Source organism: Bos taurus, chromosome 21 (genome assembly GCF_002263795.3).
Source record: "Bos taurus isolate L1 Dominette 01449 registration number 42190680 breed Hereford chromosome 21, ARS-UCD2.0, whole genome shotgun sequence".
Classification (NCBI taxonomy): domain Eukaryota; kingdom Metazoa; phylum Chordata; class Mammalia; order Artiodactyla; family Bovidae; genus Bos; species Bos taurus.
Genome location: NC_037348.1, coordinates 31,378,498 through 31,404,678, shown reverse-complemented (window position 1 = coordinate 31,404,678; position 26,181 = coordinate 31,378,498). Strand labels below are relative to the sequence as shown.

The window sequence follows — 26,181 nt, the reverse complement described above, 5'->3', positions numbered from 1 at the left end:
CCGTCAACCTCCGTCTGGGAACACAATGACCAACACACACCATTGACCTGCTACTTGGGGGGCTTGGGGCATTGTCCACACACCTCTGAAGGGCTTCCATGGGTTCAAGCCTACTCAGGGGAGAGAGTGGGGTGCTGCTGGAACAAGTGGCCACAAGACTCTCTCACCTCCTGAGTCCTTAATTCAGGAACTGGCCAAAAGTCCAAGAGTCTTCTTTGTGCCAAGCTTTGTGGGCAGGGCTGCCTGGATGAGGTCAGCTTCCTACCCAGGGGGTTAACAAATGGGCTACGATTTTCAAGCACTCCATCCCCACCTCTCTGTCCAGCTCTCTGTGGTTCTGAGCTGTGGCTTGGCAAATCCTGGGTCAGCCAGCTCCCTCTTCTCTTTGGCCGAGGTTCAGATCTAGGGTGCCTCCACAGATGACTGCCCCCCCTCACCTCCACAAGCCCATAAATTCAGCTCACTTTCCTTGGGGACCTGGACTTGGGTTTATGTCCTCACCCCGCCCCCCACCCCCAGATCACCCGCACCCGGCAAAGATGGTCAGAGGCACTCTGCCGCCACCTGGTGGTCTCCAGCGGCGATACACCCTGCCCCTACTCAGGTGGGGAAAAGAGGTTTATTTTGCTGAGAAATATCGGTGATTGCAGCCATGAAATTAAAAGACGCTTACTCCTTGGAAGGAAACTTATGACCAACCTAGATAGCATACTGAAAAGCAGAGACATTACTTTGCCAACAAAGGTCCGTCTAGTCAAGGCTATGGTTTTTCCAGTAGTCACGTATGGATGTGACAGTTGGACTGTGAAGAAAGCTGAGTGCTGAAGAATTGATGCTTTTGAACTGTGGTTTTGGAGAAGACTCTTGAGAGTCCCTTGGACTGCAAGGAGATCCAACCAGTCCATTCTAAAGGAGATCAGTCCTGGGTGTTCACTGGAAGGACTGATGCTGAGGCTGAAACTCCAATACTTTAGCCACCTCATGCAAAGAGCTGACTCATTGGAAAAGACTCTGATGCTGGGAGGGATTGAGGGCAGGAGGAGAAGTGGATGACAGAGGATGAGATGGCTGGATGGCATCACCGACTCGATGGACATGAGTTTGAGTGAACTCCTGGAGTTGGTGATGGACAGGGAGGCCTGGTGTGCTGTGATTCATGGAGTCACAACGAGTTGGACATGACTGAGCGACTGAACTGAACTGAACTGAATATCAGCGAACTTACCACCTTCTTAAAAAGTATAAAATCTTTGCAGTTCTTGGACTACAGGAAACAGGCTAACTGTTCTTTCAAGAAAATACTTTTTGATCTGAATTAAACCTCTATTCCCACTTTGGGGCATCAAGAACCCTCATGGAAGCCTGAGCCTACTAAAAATAGAGAGTCATGGGTCACAAGGTCAGCTTGGGTCCAGGGACAGCTAGTGTGTCAAAGGAAGGGACGGAGTTTTATTATAGACAAATCTCACTGGCATTGAGAAAATGGATTAAGGAAACTCTTAACTTTTTTCCTTCCTTAAGAGAAAAATGATGACTCAAGCTTTACAAGCCAAGTGATACAGAACTTTTGGACTTTGAATTTGCAAGGTCATGGCACAGACAGAGTTGCCTTTTAACCCAGAACCCCCCAAACTGTTTCTTTTTCTAAAAGGATGCCAAGAGTATACTAGCTCAAGTGGGCAAGCTTCTGAGGCAAGTCTGATTCATTTCTCTTAGAATGATTTTGTGGAGGGGCTGTGGAATTAGCTAGGATGCTCAGAGGTGGGCCAGTCACAGACCATGGCCTTGAGTTCTGAAGCGTGAGAATCCTGGTCCCTTCCTGTGATTCTTCTTGGACCCCACATAGGTCTTGGACTAGCCTACACCTCTCCCCAAATAAAACTGGGCTTCCCCTTCTCTTCTAATTTTATCTTTAACACAGTCTCATCCATCCATTTACTCACTCAGGTCATTCCTTTATTTAATCAACACTGCTCTGTGCTCCAAGGCTCAAAGGATCCGATCCCTGCCCTGAGGGAGCACTTGATCCAGTACCAGAGGGAGGCTGGAGAGTAGAGCAGAACTCAGTGTCACAAGTGCTGAGACAGAAGTAGGTCAAGGGCTATGGTGCACGCAGGTGAGACCCTGGCCTGGGTGGGGTGGGGGACAGAAGACTTTCTGGAGGGGGTGGTCCTTGGACTGCAGAGTATGGGGAGAGAGAAGGGAATCTGGGGTCATGGCTCAGAGGGTGCCTCTCATCCTCCCTCTGTGCCTCCAGCCTTTGTTTGCTGGCATATCTAAAATTATTTCAGTCGTTATTTAAAGATGTTGCTATATTGGCCCTGTCTTCTCTTCCTAACCTGACATCTCAAAAATATTAGGTTTTCCTCCTCTGACTGTGAGGTTGCAGTTATTTCAGAAATGTGCCATTAGCATCATTTCCAAGCAGTGTCCCTTTCTGTCTTCCCAACCTTCCTCCAAGCTTCTCCCATCTGGAGGTCTGGCCCTGACCAACCAAGTCAGACCTTGTAGAACACCAAAATACAAATAATTACAAAAGGCTGAATGTTTTTCATTTCTTGCTTTGTTTTGGTATTTTGACAAAGACGATCCTGCCTACTCTCCCATGACTCTCCCTGCACTTGCTTTTCACCAAAAGAAGGGGAGCACTATCTCTCTGTATGGCCACAGAGTCTCCTCTATAAAAGGGGGTGACAGCCCTTGCTTTCACTGCCTTCCTCCCACATACGTTGCCACCATCACTTTTCCTATGGGGTCTGCACCTCCTGAGGGTGGAGACTCTGGGCTTCTCTGAATTTTCTGTCTTCTGTGAAGCTAACCTCCTGTCTAGCTAACCCAGACCCTGCAAACCAACCAGGCCTTCAAGGTAGTGAAGTTGGTTAAGAAAAGGTAGAACTCCCAGTCTGTGCCATGAGTTAGACACCTGCAAACCCGGTGTCCCTCTTCTAAAGGTGGACAGTTGGCTCACTGAGAAGCAGCTCTGTATCTCACGTTCCCACTGTTTAATGGGGTGATGTTCCAAAGGGAAGCAGGCCAGACCGGGCTCCGGTTACATGGAGACACAAAGGGAAACACTGGGATTGTGGACACAAGTCAGACTGCCTCCAAGTGAAATAATCAAGTCAAGCAAGTTACTGAAGAAACAGTCTGAGAAGGCAGACATGTTTCTAGATCTTTTCCAAATCCAACAATGACTATAAAGGAAAAAGGAAAGTCTCATTCTGGATCAAAAGCTATGAATGAAGGCTTGGGTTCCTTAGACGCCCATTGGGTAACATCAGTGTGTTTCAGGAAATGACACAGTTCAAGGGGTGGCCCTGATTGGGCTGTGGATTCCCATATCCCTGACCATGTGACCCAATTCTAGCCAATGAGACATGAGGAGAGAGCAGCTAAATAATTCTGGGAAAGTTCTTTGTTGCTCTTGAAAGAGAATGATGGGTAGCCATTCTTTCTCTTGCCAGATATGTATGAAGATGATGTGGCCAGATAACCATGGCAGCTCCCTCACAAAATAAGGGGAACCTTACAGCATCAGGATGAAGCCAACACTGCTGATGGCAGAGCAGACAGACGGAAGGAATCTGGTCCTTGTCACTATTGGTGAGGGTCTGGACCAACCACAAAGCTGCCCTGGCTCCAGGTACTTATGGAGTGGGTGCATTGTGGCAGCTCAGCTGGGGTTCAGAACATGCTCAGGCAGCTCCTCTGTTCCCCTCCCTCTCCTCTAAGTGTCTGTTCACATCTGCAGACACGCACACACAGATCTGTGTTTTAGCACAATCGAAGGAGGAAGTGCATGGCTAGGGGAAGACGCAGGGAGGGCAAGGATGATGATGGTGGTGGAGGTGGTGGTGTAGTTGGCATGGTGTGCCAGTGCAGCCCCTTGGATTGAATTGGAGACCTGGGTGAAGAGAAGCCAAAGCCAGAAGCAAATAGGACCAGAGTGGTCTGGGCTCACAGATAGCTTGGTAAAGAGTCTGGGCATGGGGGGAGGCTTTTCATCCCTACCCTGCTTGGGTATACTGTGGCCTTCTGGTTTCTGAAGCTCCTGAACCGGGCACGAGCATTCCCACCATGTACACTGTTGGTGGCAGTGGAATGGAGAGGGAGCCAGAGCAGGAGGAAGAAGGACCCAGCTCCAATGGCGACTGTGCCTGGCTGACTGGCTTCATGGAGCCCAGGTGTCTTGGAAACCGCTGGCTCCTGTCGAGGCAGGAAGGAGGCTGAGGGCCATTGTAAAGCAGTCAAATGCACATGTGACTCACTCTGGTGACGGGTTGGGGAAGATGGCCAGGTAGGTCTAGATCCACCGACTGGGGCCAGACAGAATTCTTTTTTGGGAGAACACAGTTCAGTTTTGGGTCCTGTTGGGTTTGAGATGGCCAGAAGTCCTGACTGGGTAGGTAATGGTTCCTCAGGCTGGATTTAAGTGCTTCCACCAAAAAAACTATTTAAAGCAATGATTTGGGTGGAAACTAGAACATTTCTCAAATATGCAGTCCACTCAGAGATAGAAGAACAGATAATTCCACAGACACTTGTTAGGATTCTACATGTATCTGGGATCCTGTGAAGATGTCCAGGAAATAATTGTATGTGAGCCAGGATTTTTTGAGAGAGAGAGAGAGAGGGAGGGAGAGAGAAAGGAAGATAACTGCGTTGGAGACATGGCTTTGAAAGCTACAAGCTGAAGAACGTTAATTTCAGTCATGGGGGTTGCTGCACTTACCCAGTGGATAGAATTAGTAGAGTTAAAATGGCCAAAGACAGAAAATGAAGAACCCCAACATTCAAGGACCAAGCAGAGAAAGAACAAGTTTTAAGGGGTAGGAAGAAAATCTGTAGAGTGTGATAGAGCAGCAGGAAATGGTGTTTCAAGATGGGGGCGCGGCTGACAGTTTCAAATGCTGGACAGAGGACAACGAAAAGATCCTAGTATCATGGAGGCTGTTGATGATCTTGAGGAGAGTTTCCATGCAGATAGGGCTGAAGCTGGACCGCAGGAGACTAAGGAATGAATGGGAGGGAGCAGAGGGAGCATGGTGAGTGTAGATGAAGCTTTTAAGAAGTTTGGCTGCAAACAGGAAGACGGAGATGGAAGCAGCAAATGGGACGTGGAGTCGGGGGAGGATGTGAGAGACCTGAATGTGTGATGAGTCAGAGTGAGGTTGTAACTGAGGCAGCAAAGTTCATGAAAAGGCGTGAGGGGAGGGAAATCAGCACTCAGAGCTAAGGTGGGCCCTAGAAGGGAGGATGCGAGGGACAGAGCGGGTGGGATGCTGTTCATCTGTGACCGTTTCTATTTCCTGAGGGAAGGAGGAGATGAGGTCATCTTCTGGGGGCAAGGGACAGCTTGGGGAAAATGGGAGCAGTCTGAAATGGCCATCTGGGGACCAGGAGTGAAAGCTTACCAGGACAACAGAGGACTGTCAGGCAAAACTGAGAAACAAGCTGAGGCTGCAGACCATGAGCCTGGGGAAATGCTGTTACAGACCGAGTGAGTCCTTCTCCCCCACCCCACCCCCCAATTCCCCCACTAAGCACTGGCCAGCCCCCCAGCACTGCAGGTTGGGACTGTATTTGGAGGTGGGGCTTCTGGGAGGCACTTAGGTTTAGATGAGGTCAGGGTGGGGCCCCCATGATCGGATTAGTGCCCTTATAAGAAGAGGAAGAGACTGGAGCTCACTCTCTCCACTCATACAGAACAAGGATTGGCCATTTGAGAGCACAGAGAAAAAGCAGCTGTCTGCAACCCAAAGAGAGAGCCCCCACCTGCCACTGACCCTGGATCTTGGACTTCCCAGTACCAGGACTGTGAAAAAATAAATATCTGTGTTTCAGCTGTCCGGTCTGTGGTCCTTTGTTATGGCACCCCCACCAAACTAAGACAGTGCCGATCTGCCCAGGTGTCTGACTTTCGCACCTGAGCCCCAAGCAGTCTGGGTATAGAAGCAAAGAGGGTGGACAGAGAGAGCTGCAGTTTAAGACAAAGAGGGCTCTGCAGTTTAAGCTCCATGAGGCAGATACGTGAGAAGGACAAAGGTCTGTTTGGAAAGTCAAGGGGCCTGACAGAGATGAATCTTTTCCATCTTTGCCTAGGGATTTACCCACATTTCAGTGACTGTACACTTTTGACAGTATAGCCGAGCAGTGGTATCACGTGTGCAATGTACGCTAACAACAGTTACAATGTGATTTTGTAAAGGGACAGGTGACAAACAGAAGCCTGTAGTGCCAGCCTGGATCAGGAGCCAAGGTTCTATCTTGCCTTGTATCAGTCACTGTGTGACCTTGGACAAGTTCCTTCCACTCCCTGGACTCTGGCATCCTGTTACAATATTTAGAATACATATGTCCTAAGATTCCCCCCACCCCCAGCTCTAACATTCTCAGATTCTGGGGAACTTAAAAGCACTGAAATACCACTGAGCTCAAAAGAAGTGAATGGCAAGGTGGCTGGGTCACTGGGCACCCCCTTGCTGGGGACTCTGAGGTCCCATCACTTCCTACTGAAAAGATTCATTCCTATATATATATATATATATATATCAGTTCACTTACTAGGAAGAGGTGTATTTGACAAGACTTACAGAACAGCTTTTCAAAGACCTAGAAATCATGTTGTTTTGCATCGTTTCAGAAAAGGCCAGGTTGGAAAATTTGGGAAAACCCCAGGAAATGCAGCAAGAGCCAAGAAGAAGCTTGTGAGGAGAGGTTTCTGCCCCCCTCACAGTGTGCTTTGGTTTTGCTTCCCCGTGCCCTGGCTGGTGTCCTGTACCTGCTCTTCCTTCCTCCAGGAAGCCCTCTGGCTGCCAACGAAACCCCCCGAGGAGAACTCCAGCCGCGAAGCAAATCCCTTCTGCCAGGCTGCTTCCTATTTACTCAACAGAAGCCGAGTTCCAGGGCGCACCTGGAGAGTCAAATCAAATCGAGAGCCTCTTTGACTTGCAGGCATCCTATTTGTATTCTCCCTGCTCAGAAGAAACCTTGCAGGAGCCTGATTCAGAAGTAAATGGAATGACAAAGCGGGGACACTGCCTTCTCCAATTCAAGCTAAGGAATGGTGCCCCATGGCCTGGACCACTGCAGTGCATGTGCCCACAGGCTGAAGACTGTGGACGTGGTCCAGAACCAGAACCCTCGAGAATCCTTCCCTCTTCTTGCCTTCAGAAACTTGAAAAGAACCTAACGCTGGCGCAGGTGAGGTGGGAAATTAGTCCATGAGAACAGCGGAGGAAGGATACCAGGTTGTATATCAATTTTGACCGCCAGGGGGCAGTGACTCGGAAACCGGGTGCTCAGGGAAGGCTCGCCCGCCAATGTCACTGGCGGAGGCGAGGACCTGGAGACTCGGAGAAGACCCTGTGGTCAGAGCGTGCAGCCAGTGCCCGGGAGGATGGTGCCGCCGTCCGCGAGGCATCCCCGAATTATTTCCAACCCGTTTGCCTATCCGTTTTCAGTGTCCTGCTGACTCTAAGCACAGTCCTTGGAGAAAATTATATTTTCAGAGAAAGCCACTGGGGTGAAGTTTTTGCACAAGGTGTATGGTTTCACAATTATTAGGCAATTTACCTCGCGAAGGCCGGGAGCCCCTTCGTAAATACGCGCAGGGAATCCAAGCTCTGCAAATTTAACTGTAGCTAAGGCTTCTCATTTGCTTCTAAAATAACCTGGCAACCCTTACTTCGTTTTTATATTCAAAGCAGTCGGCGTGTTCCAAAATATTTACCGGCGGCACCCAGGGAAGGAGAATAGCCCACAACTGGCTCCCGAGCTCAGGGCCACCTTTTAAAAGTCTGTATCTAAGAGCCACAGGGTGGTACAGGGGAAAGTTGGACCCCACTGTGACCCCAGGACCTGTTCCTGGCCTTTAGCTTCCCCCATGTAAACTGAGGGTGTTACTGCTGTGTCTCCCCTGCCCAGATTGAACACAGGTGTCCAATCTGATTGACCAGCCTAATTAAAAGTAGGCAGGGGCCACTCCCTGTATCAGAGGCCACCAGAAAAGAAGTGGCTAAGGGCTGCAAAGCTCCTGGCTGAATGCTGCTAAATTCCCTTCTGCCCTTCGCAGGTTCCTGCCCAGAGAATGCTTTCTTCCTGATCCCGTCCCTGGTGAGAGGACTGTTTAGCTGCTAAGTTGTGTCCAACTCTTGTGATCCTATGAACTGTAGCCCGCCAGGCTCCTCTGTCCATGGGATTTCCCAAACAAGAATACCAGAGTGGGTTGCCATTTCCTTCTCCGGGGCATCTTTCCAACCCAGGGATTGAACCTGTGTTTCCTGCTTGGCAGGCTGATTCTTTACCACTGAGCCACGTGGGAAGCCCGATATAAGGAAAGTTCAGTCTAAATCCATTCCTTATGGGCTCTGACCCCCTGGGTGACTCACTTATCCTGTGGGTTTCCAATTCTTAGATTGGGAGTTGTATGGGCCCTTAGGGTGTTTAACAGCCTTTAAATAGTGTAATGCCCTGAGTTCCAAGCAAATATTCACTTACGAGTTGTCCACCAGCAACTGATGTTTGCTGTGCCCATGGCCTTTTTCGGGGGAAACCACATCTGAGGAGAAGGGCCCATGTGGCCTGATGTGAACTTCTGGTCTCTTGACTATCTAGCATCTCTCATCTCCAGCTGCCTCCCTGGAGGTACCCATGGAAACCCGGGGAGTTTATGTGACAGACTTCTTAGCTACTCAGCAGTCCCACACCTACCCTTCTCTTTGGTAATCTTCGTCTAGATTTGACAGGAGCTGTGAGCCCGCTGTGGAGAGGTCAACAGCAGCCAGCGGCAAGTCGCGATAGGCAAAGTTCACCAGCTGCACGGGAGCAATGCTCTTGGTTTCTTCGTCTACTTGTTGGGAGATGATCTCAACTTCGGAAAGTCCTCTTTCTGTGGCAGGCCTGAGTGGGGGCGGACGGCAACAGGACAGAGTCATCCCCCAAGAACAAAACGACGTTTCCGTTCCCCAAGGAGACGAGGGAGTAGGCATGGGATCACTGCTGTGCTGGAGGAGGGCAACGGAGGGTGAGGTTCCGTTCCTCCCCACTGGCCATCCCACCACCCGTGCCATCTCCCTCACCAGCTGGGAAAAAGCAGAAGCGTGCTCACATCTGAAAACATGAGCTTTGGGGGCAGGTATAGACCCAGGTAGAAACTCTACTAACCAGCAAAGCCAGGACTTAAGACTTTTAGGCTTCTCAGTCACCGGATTTTATGTTGGAGTAATATATTCTTGTAAGTTGTCTCCCAGGTTTCTTTGTAATGGTCCTACCATCTGGACACAATAGAGAAGTGAGGTGTTTGCTCACAACTGGATGTACCATTGGTGCTTGGGGGGCCGATCTGGAGGGGCCGAGTGAGCCTTCAGGCCATGAGGACAGGAGGGGCCTGCTGTCCTGGGTGCCATTCCATTCCTACTCAAACTGGTCCTGTTCAGTTCAATTCAGTTGCTCAATCATGTCCAACTCTTTGCGACCCCATGAACCGCAGCACACCAGGCCTCCCTGTCCATCACCAACTCCCGGAGTCCACCCAAACCCATGTCCATTGAGTTGGTGATACCATCCAACCATCTCATCCTCTGTCGTCCCCTTCTCCTCCTGACCTCAATCTTTCCCAGCATCAGGGTCTTTTCCAATGAGGTCCTGTTACAGTTGCCTTTTTAAGGTTGAGAGTAGGAAACGGGGGTCACCAGATCAAATGTCCGAGAGAGGTTGTGCGTCTCATCCTAGGTTACTGTCAGACTCACCAAGGGCCCTGCAAATAACCCACAACTCCATTATCATTACAGAGCATCTCAACCAGGGGCAGGGCCACCTCCTGTGACAGGTTATCAAGCAACCCAGCAGGGTATTTAGCAATTGGTGGAGGAATCTGCAACCCAGCAGGGTATTTAGCAATTGGTGGAGGAATCTGTGGCTGTGACCTCCAGTGACCACAGGAGGTCACTAACGACATTAATAGGAAAGGGGACATTACACATCCTGTGGTGTATTGGGTAACTAAGAACTCTTCCTCCCAATCCCAACAGCTACCCTGTGAAGAGATGGTAAGCTGGATCATTTTGCTTTCACCTCCTGGGGTGCCGTCTTTGGTCTCTCCAACAAATCCTTGAGCCTAGCTCATCCCATAGAATCCGAGGGGCTGGGTCTTATGCCTCTGGCCAAACAGGGAGGAGGAGTAAGAATGAACTATCCAAGGGATCACTGAGAGGCCAGTGGCAAGGCTGCGGTGACAGCCCAGTTTGTGTTAAACTGTCCTTGGGCTCGAGTGCAGATTCCAGTGCTAACTTCTGTGGGCCTCCACATTCTGGGGCTTCAGGTTCCCCAGCAGAGGCACGACGAGGTGAAAGAGAGGTGCCATCCCTTCTCTATGACCTTGACATGGGTACGAGGAAGAAGAAAAGGCAGGAGGAGCTCTGGATTGAGAAGTCCCCACACTGGGCTGGACGGTTCTAAATGCTAAGCTTTGCCAACTGCCAAGATTATTGGTTACTGAAAGCTACCCAATAATACACAGTGGCAGTGATCCAGAAAGTCTAGAGCTGCATCTGCCTACTTCTCTTTTGCTTGAATCATCCAGAGAATTGAGGGAAAAGAGGGATCTTTCTTGAGCACCACAGGTTGGTGGCCTAAGCTGCCTGAATTCACCCAGGAATTTCCAGTGCCCCAATTCTCTTTTGTGGGACTAAGGTTTAAATAACCTTAGCTCTTTGCCCCCTGTCAAGGCATGGATAATAGTACTCATCATGGTGTGACATCTACAAAACGACTCAAGATCTTCAGACAGAACAGTCACGGGATGTGAAGCTGCTGAGTTTCTCAACAGTTGGAACAGAAGTGTGGTTGTTCATGGGGGAATCCTGGCTCCTCCAGATGTTCCCCCAAAAGTAAATGACACTGGGCTGAATTTGTTCTTTTCTTTTGGAACTATGGCTTGCTGAACCGGGGCTTTCTGATCCGTGGGACGTTCGTGCAGGGCGGGGGTGAGTTTCTGAGACCAACAGGATGTGGCTCTGAGAACCGTGGGATAAGCTGCTTCTGGCTCTCTTTCCCCCTCCTGCTTATGGTCATAGCACCATGGCCCAGCACCATCTCTCCTCACGTGGTCATCTCTCAGCACAAGGAGACAAGGCCTCCTTTAGGGGGAGTAAAGGTCTGGGTGTTGGGACTGGTCCCTGGTCTTAGGTAAGAAGAACAGTATGGTGGACAACATGTATCAGTGGTTCCTTTCTTCACCCCTCACTTCGCCATGTGACTCTGCAGCTTCCCATCAAAAGGAAGAGTATATTTCCCACCTCCAATGCTGTGTTCAATCAAGAGACTTGTTTTGGCCAATGGGATATTAGTAATTCCACTGGACTAGCAATGGGATTACAATCCCAGTTTTGTTTTGTCTTTTGATTGCACCGTGTGGCATGTGGGATCTTAGTTCCCTGACGAGGGATTGAACCCATGTCCTCTGCAGTGGAACCACAGAGTCTTAAACACTGGACCACCAGGCAGGTCCCTACAACCTGTTTTGGATTGCAGAATTCCTCTGCCTTTTTGAATTAAGAAAATGAGATGACATGAGAGAGGCAACTCAGAGAAAAAGTAGATTTTAACAAGTTATTTTAATGTCAGGCTCAAGGACAAAACCACCTGGAACCCCGTCCATCTCTACGGGGCTGTTCCCTGATCCCAACATACCAACTCAGCATCCACAGAGAGCAGATCCCAGTGCTACTTACTGTGGATTGGTCATGTTGAAAGATGCAACCAGGGCCATGGGTATTCCTGGTGTCTAGTGGGGCTCAGCTGTCTTGAAGCCTGACGTCAGCATTTCCAAGCACGAGTTCTACAAAACATATGAATGTGGTACCCTGCAAACAAATAATTGAATAGTAGGAATTTGTTACACTCAGAAGCCAAACCAGAGTACCTCCTAAGCTCATCTAAAGATGGAAGCCCTTAGAACTTTCTCTGAGATAGACTTCCCTTCAAAGTAACAGTGAACAGATTCCGATCATTACTTATGGCAGATACTAACAGACAGGATTTCTCTCTTTTTTAGAGATGAAGAAATGGGCCCAGAGTGACAAAGTGACTTTTCTGCATCACACAGAGATGGCAGAGAGCCAGGTTGGACCACAGCTCTTTCTACTAAATAGCCAAGTAAAAACCAGGGTAACTCTATACACTTCAGCTTTAGGAATCTCAAAAATTAGGTTTGTCTAAAATAATCTCAAGAGCTTTCCCACATATTTCTTTCTCCCAAGATTTCCCTCTCCTCTGGTAGGCTATTTCTCTACTCTTCTAGGCCTCCCTCTCTTCTTCCCAACTGGGTGTCTTCAGGAGAGAGGTCACACACCTTGAAGCCAGGCTGCCTGTGGTCATGAGGTATGAGATAGATGGGCCCCTGGGCTGGTCAGCTGGTATTTGTCAAGCAGAGTAAAATTGAAGCTTTGTTCTCACCCAGACACTCCAACGACAAAGCTAGTGGTGGAAGCTGAGCTCTGCTGAAGTAAAGAGATAAGAAGGCTACTCCTGAGGTCAAGGAAAACTCCCCTGTCTGCACACGTGCAGGGAGGCTCCTTGGGGGACAAAAGGGGAGGGGACACCACCCCATAATAAGTGTGAACAGCCCATAGGCCTCTGCAGTGGGATCCATCTGAGCAAAAAGTTGTGCACACATGTTGGAGAGGGTCCTAGGACCAGTCAGGTGTGAAAAGAGAAGATAAGTGGCCAAATATAAACAAAGACCCGAAGGACGGTCCTTTGTAACAGCGGTCCCCAACCTTTCTGGCGCCAGGGACCGGTTTCATGGAGGATGGTTTTTCCACGGGGTGGTGAGGGACATGGTTTGGGGATGATTCTCCTAAGGAGCACATGACCTAGATCCCTCGCGTGCACAGTTCACACTAGGGTTTGTGCTCCTGTGAGAATCTAACGCTACAGCTGACCTGACACGTGGAGCTCAGGTGGTAATGTGAGCAATGGGGAGTGACTGTCAACACAGAGGAAGCTCCCCATTTGCTCACCTGCCACTCACCTCCTGCCACGCAGCCCCATTTCTATCAGCTGGGGACTCCTGCTTGCTATGGGACTTAAACCACCTCTTACTGCAGCCCTCATTCAAGATACCCATACTCCTCTCCTGATGTATATTTCTGCCTCAAATAAATAAACTTTATCTGTGTGTTCTCCCATACGTTGTGCTATGTCTCTAATAATAAACTTTGTGCTCATTTTCTCCACCCATAAAATATGGGAATAATAATAGAACTAACTGAGTTAATGCATGTAAAACCCTTGGAATAGTGCCTGGCATCTACTGTTGGCTTTTATCAACAGAGCTATTGTTTTATAAATTTAAACTGCACAGTCTGTTGAATCTGAGCACATTCCAAAGCATTTGGATGTCTGAGTGTAAGATTGCCTCTTAAAATCTGGATTAGGTAAATAGAATATACTTTTCTACCAACAGGTAGTGTAGTACCACCTTGAAGTCTTCTGGGAAAGAGTAACAGAATGTACACAGACAAGGAGACAGACCCAGGTTTGGGGCAGTTTTGCACTACTTGGAAGTTACTCAAAGGGCTGATCCTTTCATAAGTTACATTCCAATTGCAAACTGGTTTTCCTACAAGACATCAATCCAGGATGAATATCCTTTCCCAATCCTGAAGCTCTTCCCAGGTGGCGCAAGTGATAAAGAATGCACTTGCCAATGCAGGAGATGTGAGAGAGAGATGCGGTTCGATCCCTGGTTCAGGACTATCCCCTGGAGGAGGGCACGGCAACCCACTCCAGAATTCTTGCCTGGAGAATGCCACAGACAGAGGGGCCTGGCAGGCTACACTCCATGGGGTCGCAAAGAGTCGGACCTGACTGAATGACTTAGCCATGCAATCCTGAAACTCAGCTCTCAAGGAACAAAGGGACAGAATTGTCACATGGTGCCACAGGAAAAGGTGCTCCTGGAGTGAAAAATATGAGGATTGATGGTAAATTTGCAAAGCGGGGAAGTGCTTTCACGTTCTGTGTAACTAGGAAAAGTCAGAGCTCAAGGTAAAGGAAATTGAGGAAATCTTGGGAAATCTGAACTTTGAGCAACTGGAAATAAGAGAGACAGAGAGCTTCATAAAATCAGAAGAGCTTTGGGATTTCCCTGGTGGTCTGGTAGTTAAGACTCTGCAGTCTCAATGCAGGGGCCCCAGGTTCAATCTCTGGCCAGAGAACTAGATCCTGTGTGCCACAACGAAAGTTCATATGCCGAGACAAAGACCCACTACAGCCAAAGAAAAGGATAAATAAGTAAAGCCATTAGAGCTTTAATACAGCGACCACTGTTTTCACACCAGGTGTTTTTGGGGGCAAAACAAAGCATGGGAGCAAGAGTCAGAGACAACAGCAAGGAGAATCTGGACAGATGTTTTGCAGCCACCCCTTCCTGGGGGTTTCACCTTACTTTATACCTTCATAAGGAGGGCCTGAACTTAAAAATGAGAACTCTCCTGTAGCATCTGTAGTATTAATTGCACAGTAAATATATCAAGTTCTCCATCCCATAGCACAGATTCAGTCAGTCTCAATCTTTTCAGTTCTTTCTACAAAGCCTCCAGCAAACCAACTCCTCCCAGTGGTAGAACTGGTTATGTGGACTGTCCATCCTCCACTGACAATGAAGTCAGGACAGGTGTCCACAAACAGGAGTCCAGGTGAGCAACCCTACCTTCTGGAATGGTGTTTTAACAAGCTGTATTTGCAGATGAGCCCTTTACATGCTATTCAAGATATTAACTCTCTGGAGAATATACTAGGAAGATCTTTGCTTCCATGGACCTTCCAGTACAGTTGTATTTCCTATAAATATTAGTCTATAAGCTTTAATAAGATCCACCTTCAGTTTTTTTTCTTTTTCACTTTCATAAGCAGTATCATGACTTCCATTCAGAGACACAGAATGTCTTTTTTTTTTCTTTTGTGACATAACAGCCATTGATGGGTTCCTAGATCCCATTAATTCATTAGGGCTTGCAAAAAGATCATATGATTTCATCTTTCTGTCTTCATTTCTCAGCTACTATGAAGACACACTCCCCCTCATCAACTATTAGATTAGCTTAAGGTACAGTTCATATAGAAAAGGAAGGATACATGCTTAACTTTCCCTCCTTTATTTATTAGTTTTCAAAATAATCTTCCAAAGTCGATCAGTGAGGTGTTTTGTGGTGGTTGGTTATTTTTCACAGTGTTACGGATTTAAACATTCACTCAAGAGGGGTTGAGAGGGGAGCAAGCTCCTTGGAAACGGGGACTGCAGGTTCCTGGAAGGAGATGTGGGGATGGGAAGAAATGATTGGCATCTCCAGGACAGGCAAAGATGAGGCAGGATAGAGGGTTAAAATCCTATTTGGATGGACAGTGAGTAGGCTGCTTCAGCGATTTAGAACCTTAACAAGTAACACAGTTCAAGATCCCTTAAGATGATGCTTTTTAAAAATAATATTTTCCAAATGAAATAACACCCAAAGCACAAGCCTAGCACGAAGCAGGTGTAGTCTAGCACTCTATAAATGAACATCTGCAGTGCAAACCTGCTGTCTCATAACCTGGGAAAGCAGAAGAGGAAACCTGTTTTGGATTTCTTTGGTCTGGCAGCAGTGGGGAGGAAGGCTGTTTTTTAAACTTTAGGAAATTCCAGTCCATTCCACTTGTTGCTCATGAGTCTGTCTATATGTAATTTACCAAAACCATATTGGCTTGTTCCAGACAAACCTGCCAAGTTCAAGATGGCATCCCAGGAATCTTAGAGCTGAAAAAGGCTTCTAAAAACAAGTAATCAGTTCCCTTACCTAGCAGGTGAGAAAATCCGTAATTTGGCTCACCTGTCCCCAGGGGCGACTAAGTCTACTCCTCATCTCTTACTCTAGTGACAGCCCCGTGGCATACATGATCTGCTTTCATCTGCGTTCCATTGGTTGCCAAAGCTGCTTTTACTGCAAATCACCTGGGGGCCTTTTGGGACATATAAATTCACAGGCTACACTGCAGAAATGCTGAATCAGAACTGTGCAGGTGGAGTTTGAGAATCTTCTTCAAGTTCCCCAGCTGTTTCTGACATGAGGCCACTCCACTTGACCCTCAGTATCAGTGCTTCTTAAACTTTCCATTGCACCAGAATTACCATGAAGGTTTATGTAAATACAAATTGATAGCCCTACCCACAAAGTTTCTAATTTAGTATGTCTGGGGTGGGAACTTGAGAATTTACATTTTGAAAAAACTCCAGAGAATAATGATTTGCTGATCCACAGATCACACTCTGATCTTCTGTACCAGAAAGACTGCTTGAGGTAATTTATAGAAGGGATTTTTATCCCTGTGTATTTTGCACACAAAGCTAGTATGGTGAAATAGTCAGCAAAACCTATCCTGGCCAGGCTGAAGATGACACGCTATATTAGTTAGGAATAATTTTATTTGCAAGTAACAAAATATCTGACTAACAGTGACTTAGGCAGTAAAGACTTTTAATTACCTTACATAGCAAGAGGCCTGGAGGCAGAGGCTCAAAGATATCACCAAGGACTCAAGCCCTTTGTATCTTGGCATTCCCTCATTCCTCTTGTGATGCATTATTCATATTTGTTGCCTTGTGGTAGCAGAATGGCTGCTGCAGCTCCAGCTTGCACATCCTCACACTAGCTCCTACCAAAAAGAAACAATCAAAGGCTTTCTCCTCATGAAGTTTGGTCTTTTATTTAGCTGGTATTATCTTTCCAAGGCCTCTAGTCAACATCTAATGTCTCTTGGGCATAGCTAGGTCATATGGCTGCAAAAGAACTAAGGACAATACACAGCTGGCCAAGGGAGTAAGGGGTGATATGAGATCCTGGACCAGTCGTGATTCATCCTTTAGGAGCTGGGCATATTGTTACCATAAACAAACCTCAGTTCTCTTAGCAAGCAAGAAGCACGAAAGAGCTGTCTGGTGTATAACCACTTGTCTGCCAGACCAGGTCTGGACACTTCTGAGATGGCTCTGAGGCTCTGCTGAAGGAAGTTTCCTGGGTCTCCAAAGTGTTGGTAACATGTTGGCAGGAGAGATAAAAGATGTGCTCTTACCAAACCTCGGGGCTCTTTTATTTAGAAAGCCTATGTGTGGGGTTCAGTTTTGACATCCTCAAGCATGCTGCAGAATCTACTCCTAGGGAGAAGCCGCTGAGCACAGGCACCTTTCACAGATATGATGTTCCACACCCCCAGAAGGAGGCTGTTTCTTGCTCTAAAAGACAAAGGTTTGTGTACAGCAACACAAGGTCAACCTTGTTGTTACCTTGACCCATTTGTACCTTGCTCTGTTAACAAGGAGTGAAAATGAAGAAAATCAATCATGTCTGCGAGCATTCTCTCACTCTGATCTCCACTCCACCGCGCAGTCCTTAGCAGTTAAACAAGCGGGCAGGGAGCCCACAGTGGCTCTCTTTTCTAGATGTGGCCCAGTCTTCTGTGGACCCCTCTTACTTTCTACCTTTTGCTCTTCTCCACTTACCAAATAATGCACCCACTCAACTACTAGCAGTATCATGAAGCAGGGGACACACAAAGCAAGATCACACTAAACTAGATCTGAAATTACTCTCATGTTCCGAGAAGAAAATCAAGAGGACCATCATTCTAATCCTTCCCTTGCTCCCCCCCCCAAATTTCTTTTTTCTAATGAGCACTTCCCTAAGTTGTCCCTAATGGAACAAAGGATCCAGTGGTTCCTTGCCCCTGGCTAGTCTGGGCAGAAAAAGACGTCCTATAGCAGGGATTCCTCACCCGCTGCCTGAGATCATTTTCCCTCCAGAATTCTGTGGAGCTCCTGGGGAACTCAAGTATCTATGATTTAGAGAAGTGACAACAATGAGCGAGGGCTGCAGTGGCTGACCCCTATCATCCCCCCTCCCCGTTCCAGTCAAGCAAATCTTAAGAGTAAGACTTTGCAAGTCTCTGAAGAAATCTTTGGCTGTACATTGTGTTAACTAAAAGATTTAAGAACTTGGATATGATTAACTTTGCTATTGAATTCTACATGGCACCAGACAAATGACTATTCTTTGATAAATGGGGGGGGAAATCCTCTTTCTTCAATACTTTTGTAGTACTTTTTTGTATATCTGTGGTAGGATGCAAAAATGACCCCATTCTCACTCTCCCTATATTAATGCCCCTTTTGTTGTTCTTACAGACAGAATGTGTCCCTCAAAACTCATATGTTGGTGGTATTGGGAGGTAATGCCTTTGGAAAGTAATTAAGTCACGGGGAAGGAATCCTCACAAATGGGATTAGCACCCTAATAAGAAGAAACACAAGAATGATGACTTCTTAGCCATGTGAGAATACAACCCGAACACCGCCTACTGCAAACCAGGAGGGGAGTCTTCACCAGACACCAGGTCTGCCAGCGCCTTGACCCTGGACTTGCCAGGCTCCAGAACTGTAAGAAGGCCCCCAGCCTATGGCATTCTGCAACAGCAGCCCAGATGGACAAGGACAGTCACATAGCTTATTACCCCCTCACCTGTCGCTGGGGCTGGCCACGTGACTTACTTTGTCAACACAGATTGGAAACTGTGATGATTAGTTTTATATGTCAACTGGACACACACGGGGCTATCTGGTTAAACAGTGTGTCTCGGTGTGTCTAAAAGGATATTTTTGGACGAGATTAAAATCTGAATTGGTAGACTGAGTAAAGGAGGCTGCCCTCGCCAGTGTGGGTGGGCTTCATTGAATTTGTAGATGGCCTGAAGAGAATAAAAAGCTAGTAAGAAAGAATTCTCTCTCTCTGCCTTGCTGACTGTGAGTTGGGGCATCAGTCTTCTGTTTTCAGACTCAGGCTCAAAATTATCCTATTGGCTTTACTGGGTCTGGACTTCTCAGCTTCCGTAATCCTGTGAACCAGTTCCTTAAATAAATCTCTTTATTCACATTCACACACACACACACAGAAACACACTCATGCACACATATATATCCTGTTGCTCCTGCTTCTCTGTAGAACCCTGATGACCGCATCAGCAAACAAGAAAGCACTCCTGTGACTGGGCTTGCCTTCTCGCTCACACGTTTCCATGACAGCCAGCACGCCCATCACCCCGGCCAAGGACGGCCAATAGCCGCCTGCACCTGCCCACCCCAGACACATGAGTTCAGTCAAGTCTAGAAGAGTCACACAGCTGTGCCCAGCCTAAACTGCAGAGCCACAGACCCATGACCTACATAAAAACTTTGTTTTTTCAAAATCATTCTTTAGCCATTTATTAGTACCTGGTGTCCTCTAGAAGTATACCAAAGACTGGGGTTATCACGATAAAAGAGACACTCAGAAAACTCGTGGGCTACTGATAAGACAGATGCGCAGATAGAAATTAAAATTCAGAGAGGTGAGAAGAACAAAACATTACAAAGGAGTGTTTTGAAAGCTGTAAACTTCCTTATAAATATCACTCACATGGCAGGTACAGTCTTCTTCCTTCAGCCATCTGTTAGGAAAGGTTTGTTTCTCTAAGCCCACCAAGTTTTGGGAATGGTTGTTATGTGGTATTACTATGGTAACAGATCACTGATACATTATAGATAAATGTCCACTGTAACACATAAAATAATACAAAGACACATACGTATATATTTTAAAATGAAGCACAATTTTATTTAAATTTTCTGAAATTTATACTAAACATGTTGTTTCAAAAATGCTTCACCATGATACAAAGGTTTTATTATTTCACCTTTCTTTTATAGGTGTTTCTTTTTGTGTACAGTTCTTCAATAGAAGCCCGAGTCCTGAGTTGCCCAGTTAGGAGCCTCTGACCTGCTATTCTGATTTTCTTCTCACTATTCATGGCCAATATCTGGCTTCTAAATGAACGGCTTTTGGTCTTTTAATCACTTGCTGATAAGGTGAGCCTGCACGTCACATGTAACCACATGGCCTAATTTAGAATCAATCTTGGCATCTAGTCTTGTGTTTCTAATCAAATTTACAATCCACCTTAAGGGACTGGCCAGATGTAGCAAAGACGTATATTTTCATATACATCTTTGTATATATATATATTAAAGATAACCTCTCTCCAGCCTCCATTGTAACCCTCCATGTCTCCCCTGATGTCCTATGTTAACACCCAGGTGTAGAAATCCTGGCCCAGAACTATGTAAGCATGTACTCACAGATATAAGCTAATTTGGGGGGGTTTGTGTTTAACAAAATAAAACCAACTCTGTAATTTACTTTTATCACTTAGCAATATAGAATGGAAATCCTTTATTGTCAATAAAGATCTATATTTTTCTAATTTCTTAATTCATATACATATGTATACACACACATACACATGTATAATACATAACTATATAAATTGCTTATCATAAAATTCATGTCTTTAGTGGCATGTGTATTCTTTTTTGCCCACTTCCCCCTCATTTGCGCACTTCACCTGCCTCGCTGTTGCTCTCCCTTAATATACATACAGGAGATGTATGTATTCGATCCCTGGGTCGGGAAGACCCCCAGGAGGAGAGCATAACAACCCACTCCACTATTCTTGGCTAGAGAATCTCATGGACAGAGGAGCCTGGCAGCCTATATAGTCCATAGGGTGACAAAGTGCTGGACACGACTGAAGCGACTTCGCACACACGCACATCCCTACTGACAGGCAGTTTCAGAGTTTTTGGGCCCTGTGAAAAATACTACAATAAGGATCTTGCATACATTTCATTATGGTATTTTTATTTGTATGGGATAGATTCCCAGAAGTGAGATGACTGGGCTAAAGACTATATATCTTATATTTTAATAGTTAAAACAAGATTGCTTTGAAAGTTCCCTTTTAAGGGAACATCTTAAATTATTTGCAAGCCGTTGAAGGTGTCTGTGGACCAGATAAGTCCAAATACTTGCTTAATTATACCCTTGCCCCCATGGAGCACTGGAGTGAAAATAGAGGACAAGGGCGAAACCAAAAATAGCAATAAATATGCTTGCACCACAAGGAAAGACTTAGTTGACTTAGGAACTACCCTGTGACAGTATTTCTATGAGTTGTTTCAGAACAGTTAATGCCCTGAGGATTCTGTTTTCCTCCTTGTGCCATAAACCCTAACCCTCCAAACTAAACCAGCCACATAACCAGTTCCTGGGTTCCTGCCCAATCCCAGGAGTTATGAGTTGTGATCTATCCAAGGAGATCTGAATTCCCTGGGAATGAGGATGGGAGAGCACCACAGTGGAGGGGGGATTGCAGGAAATTCTGGCGTCACCTTCTAATAGTTTCCAGTCATATTTTAGGCACTAACTTATATATTGATATACTGGAGTGGGTTGCCATTCCCCTCTCCAGGGAATCTTCCTGACCCAGGGTTTAAACCTGGGTCTTCTGCACTGCCGGCAGATTCCTTACCATCTGAGCCACCAGGGAAGCCTCACACATTGGTATTTTTGTCTGTTGAGGTGCTCAGTTATGTCCGACTCTTTGTGACCCCAAGGACTGCAGCATGCCAGGTGTCCTTGTCCATCACCAACTCCGGAGCTTGCTCAAACTCATGGCCATCGAGTCGGCGATGCTATTCAACCATCTCATCCTCTGTCATCCCCTTCTCCTCCTGCCTTCAATCTTTCCCAGCATCAGGTTCTTTTCTAATGAGTCAGTTCTTTGTATATACTTACTTGTTAAAAAGAGAGCGACTTTGCTAATGATTTTTATCTGGTTGACCAGGAACTATATCTAAGTTAAGCCTGCTATGTTTCCACCCACACTCTCTGCCAGCTTAGAAGTGTAAATGACATGGACCTACTCAGGGGTACCTGCAGGGGCAGGTCCAAACACGGAAGAGACTAGGACCAACCCCAACCTGGAGGGGCTTTATCCGAACTGGCTGTTCAAGGGGACGCAGGGAGCCATCAGGAATTGAAGGGTGACCTTTGTCCCACTTCTAATAGGACAGGATGTCCTTCCAGTTCAGTGGAGAGAATCCGGTCATGACCTCACTCTGAGTGAAGTCAAGGGAGTTTGGCTCCTGGGGCAGTGATTTCCAGAAACCAAATAAAAGTCACAGATGCAAAGTGGATCCACATTATCAGTAAGCAAAGACATGTAAATTCAAACCATTTTTTCTCCTAATGGACTAGGAATGATTTATAATACTTAGTACTGATGAGTGTATGAGAAAACGGCCATTCATGCACATCACTGAGATATATATGTGTGTGTAGTTGCTCAGTTGTGTCTAACTCTTTGTGACCCCACAGACTGTAGCCCACCAGGCTCCTCTGTCCCCTCTGTCCCTGGAATTCTCCAGGCAAGAAGACTGGAGTGGGTTGCCATTTCCTTCTCCAGGGCATCTTCCCAACCCTGAGATTGAACGTAGGTCTCCCACATTACAGGCAGATTCTTTACGGTCTGAGCCATTGTTGATAGAGGTGAAAATTGTTGGAAATTTGCTGAAGGGTGATTTGACAATATATTTATCAAAATTATTTTAATGTGCACTCTTTGACCCCGCAATTCAACTGCTAGAAGATATGTTTTAGGGGAATAACAGATGCATAGACACATATAGAAGTTTCTTGAATTTATATAATATCACCACACCTCGCACATAGTAAGTGCTCCACAAATATGTGTTGATAAGAAATCAATAAAATAATAAATTGAAAGCAATGCAAATGTCTATCAATAGGAGACTAGGTAAATAAATTAAGGAACTTCTGTATTATGGGATTGTCCTACAGCTATTGAAAAGGATGAAGTTAAATGGAAACTGGGAAGGACTTACTGCAAAGGAATATGAGGGAACTTCTGGCAATACTCTAAATCTTTATTGTGGTGATGGTTCCAAGTGTGCTTTTAAAATGGGTGCTTTTTATTGTTTGTAAACAGTTCTTTCAACAATATGGCTGATTTTTTTTTTTTTAATGGATGAAGGTATACTATTTTCAATAACATGGAAAGTTGCCTACAATGTAACAATAAAAAAGGTTACCAAATGATAAATAGATGATGATCCCAATTACATAATATATAGAGAAAATACGTATATGACAAGGTGTGGAATGGGACTTTTCCTGTGGTCCCAGAATTTGGCAGCTGCCCTAAAGTCAAAGATAAAGATAGTAAATGCTCACACATTTTCTAAAGAGAGATGTCAGACTATCTATTTGGAATATACTAACAGAAGGCAATGGCACCCCACTCCAGTACTCTTGCCTAGAAAATCCCATGGATGGAGGACCCTGGTGGGCTGCAGTCCATGGGGTCGCCAAGAGTTGGACATGACTGAGCGACTTCACTTTCACTTTTCACTTTCATGCATTGGAGAAGGAAATGGCAACCCACTCCAGTGTTCTTGCCTGGAGAATCCCAGGGATGGGGAGCCTTGGTGGGCTGCCATCTATGGGGTCGCACAGAGTCGGACACGACTGAAGCGACTTAGCAGCAGCAGCAGCAGCAGCAATAAATGGTCAAGCTGGTCTAGTAGCTACTACTCCTGATGGCCTGTGAGAGAGAAGGCTAGAGAAACCCATGCCAGATGCCTAGGCTGACTGGGACATGGAAGATGGCCAGGAGAGGACAGAGAACATTGGTGGGAACAACCTGCCCTTAACCACCAAGCTAAGCAGGGGTATGGCATCAGTCAAGGATATTAGTGAAAATTAAACTCAATAGTTTAAGAGAGTATACATTTTTAAAGGATGCTGAATTCCAGGTGGGTTAGAGCGCCAGGTATCAAACATTTATGGTCAGGAACACGGACTGGACCCTGGTGCCGCTCCAGTACAAGCATTGCTGATGCCACCACACCACACCGACATCCTCTCCTCCCCAGCTTCCAAGGTCCCAGCTCCCCCTGATTAAAAATCGGCAGAGACACATCACACAGCTGTATCCTGGCTGCAAGGAAGGCTGCCACCTTGCATGGGGGTGGACTCAATATAGGAATTTCCCCAACTCTAGAAAGGCCTCTGGAGGGATGTGAGATGATCACAAATATGGCAATAGTTAGGGACTACAGTCTAGTTTATGGACTCCAGTGGACACCTTGCTAGGACTCTACTCAAGAGGACCAGAGGGGTGCCAGGGACACACGTCCAAAGCGGGAACTGAAGGTAGCCCTCTGAAGTTAGGCAAGAATCCAGTGGAATGGTGCGTGCAGCTCCCCTACTGCATCCAGATGGGCTGGAGTGGCAGAACACAGAAGGTGGATTTCTAAGGAACTTGCAAAAGCATCCTTGGGTCAGGCTGGGTGAGTACAGAGAACTGGGGTGGGAAGGAGCAGAAAGGCTGGCCTATAGGTCAGGTTGTGTAGCCTGGACAGAAGTTTTCATTTACATGGAAGATTTTAACACCTGAAAATGAGCCTGTCCTAAATCCTGAAGGGCTTCCCTGGTGGCTTAGACAGTAAAGAATCCGCTGCAGTGCAGAAGACCCGGGTTTGATCCTTGGGTTGGGAAGATCCCCTGGAGAAGGGAACGGCTTCCCCCTCCAGCATTCTTGCCTGGAGAATTCCATGGACAGAGGAGCCTGGTGGGTTACAGTCTATGGGGCCGCAAAGAGTCGGACGTAACTAACACTGTTTTAAATCCTGAAAGTGACTAGAAAAGCTAAGGCATCTTGCCACATTCATGTCAGGTGATGGGAGGAGAGAGAGACAGCAGAATATGTTGTTGAAAAAAGTCATCGCTTGATGGTTCCTATCAACCTCCATTCATCTAAAAGCTCCGATGGCTGCATCCAAAGTTATTAACAGGTAGGGAGGTGGGGGAAGAAGTGGTATTCTCGAGGAGAGGTTTCATTTCACTGCTTTTTGTTCCTGAGCATCATTTGTTTAAAAAAAAAAAAAAAAGACAAGGATAATCCAGATATGATGAACTTTGAAAACACTATGTTGGATAAAAGAAGCCAGACACAAAAGGCCACATACTGTATGATTCCATTTACATGAAATTTCTCAAATAGATAAATCTCTAGAGATAGGAAGCAAATCAATGGTTCCTGAGGGCTGGGGAGAGACAGGAATGGGGAATGACTGCTTAGTGGTTGCAGGGTTTCCTTTTGGGATTATGAAATGTTCTGCAACTAAATAATATTAATCGTTGCACAATGATACAAATATACTGTCAGGGACGGTACATTTCATGTTATGTGTATGTTAACCACAATTTTAAAAACTAGGAAAGCAAAACCAAAAGTCAACCAAAACAACAACAAAAATCTAGAAATATTGCTTGACAAGAAAAGATGTTCATTACAAGGTAATTAGAAAAAGTAGGCTTTAAAGTATGTTCATATATGGAAGAAAAAAAAAAAAGCCCATATAGTGTGATGTATGTATAAAGCAATCTGAAAGGACAGATCCACAATGTTAAAAGAAGTTATCTCTGGGTGGTGGGACTACAAGGAACTGTTTACTTTATATGTTTCTATACTGTCTCATTTTCATTAATAATGAACTAAATCTACTTTTACACTAAAAAATGTACCTAAGGTTAAAAATTGGTAAGCATGCATGAGAGATACAGGAAAAGGGCTGTGGGAATCCCGAGGCAGACTAGACAGCTTTCAACTGCCTGGGTTCCCGAATCTTCCTCAGAGCAGTCTCCTGACAAGGACCCTTACCTCCAGGCTTCTCTTCTCTGACACATCTTACATGCAGCCACCACATAACTCTTCTGCTGAAGCTGGGGTTTGCTCAGTCACCACTACTTACCAACGTGGTGTTTTTCAGTTGCTCAGTCATGTCCGACACCTTGTGACCCTATGGACTGCAGCATGCCAGGCTTCCCTCTCCTTCACTATTTACCGAAGTTTGCTCAAATTCATGTCCATTGAGTTGGTGGTGTTACCATCTCATTCTTTGCTACTGTTTTCTCCTTTAATCTTCAGTCTTTCCCTGCATCAGGGTCTTTCCCAATGAATTGGCTCTTCGCATCAGATGGCCAAAGTATTGGAACTTCAGCATCAGTTCTTCCAGTGAATATTCAGAGTTTATTTCCTTTAGGATTGACTGGTTTGATCTCCTTGAAGTCCAAGGGACTCTCAAGAGTCTTCTCCAGTGAAATTTGAAAGGATCAATTCTTTGGTGCTCAGCCTTCTTTATGGTCCACCTCTCACATCCGTATATGACGACTGGAAAAACCACAGCTT

At 46.2% G+C, this 26,181-nt stretch overlaps 1 protein-coding gene and 1 long non-coding RNA gene across 5 annotated transcripts in view; one reads left to right on the top strand and one right to left on the bottom strand.

Annotated features, from left to right (window-relative positions):
* TMEM266 (transmembrane protein 266) overlaps nt 1-26,181 on the bottom strand; it is a 124,038-nt gene that overhangs the window by 56,393 nt on the left and 41,464 nt on the right. The window contains exons 2-4 of one of the 4 annotated variants that reach the window (XM_005221971.5): nt 16,526-16,695; nt 11,733-11,864; nt 8,713-8,901 (exon numbers count right to left, since the gene is read on the bottom strand). In XM_005221971.5, the coding sequence (XP_005222028.1) occupies nt 8,713-8,901; nt 11,733-11,770 (227 nt within the window). In that variant the 5' untranslated portion in view covers nt 11,771-11,864; nt 16,526-16,695. 4 annotated transcript variants of the gene reach the window in all.
* On the top strand, nt 582-5,935 carry LOC132343358 (uncharacterized). Its single transcript, XR_009492156.1, has 4 exons — nt 582-2,116; nt 3,465-3,643; nt 5,320-5,500; nt 5,707-5,935. It is a non-coding gene; the product is annotated as an uncharacterized lncRNA (long non-coding RNA).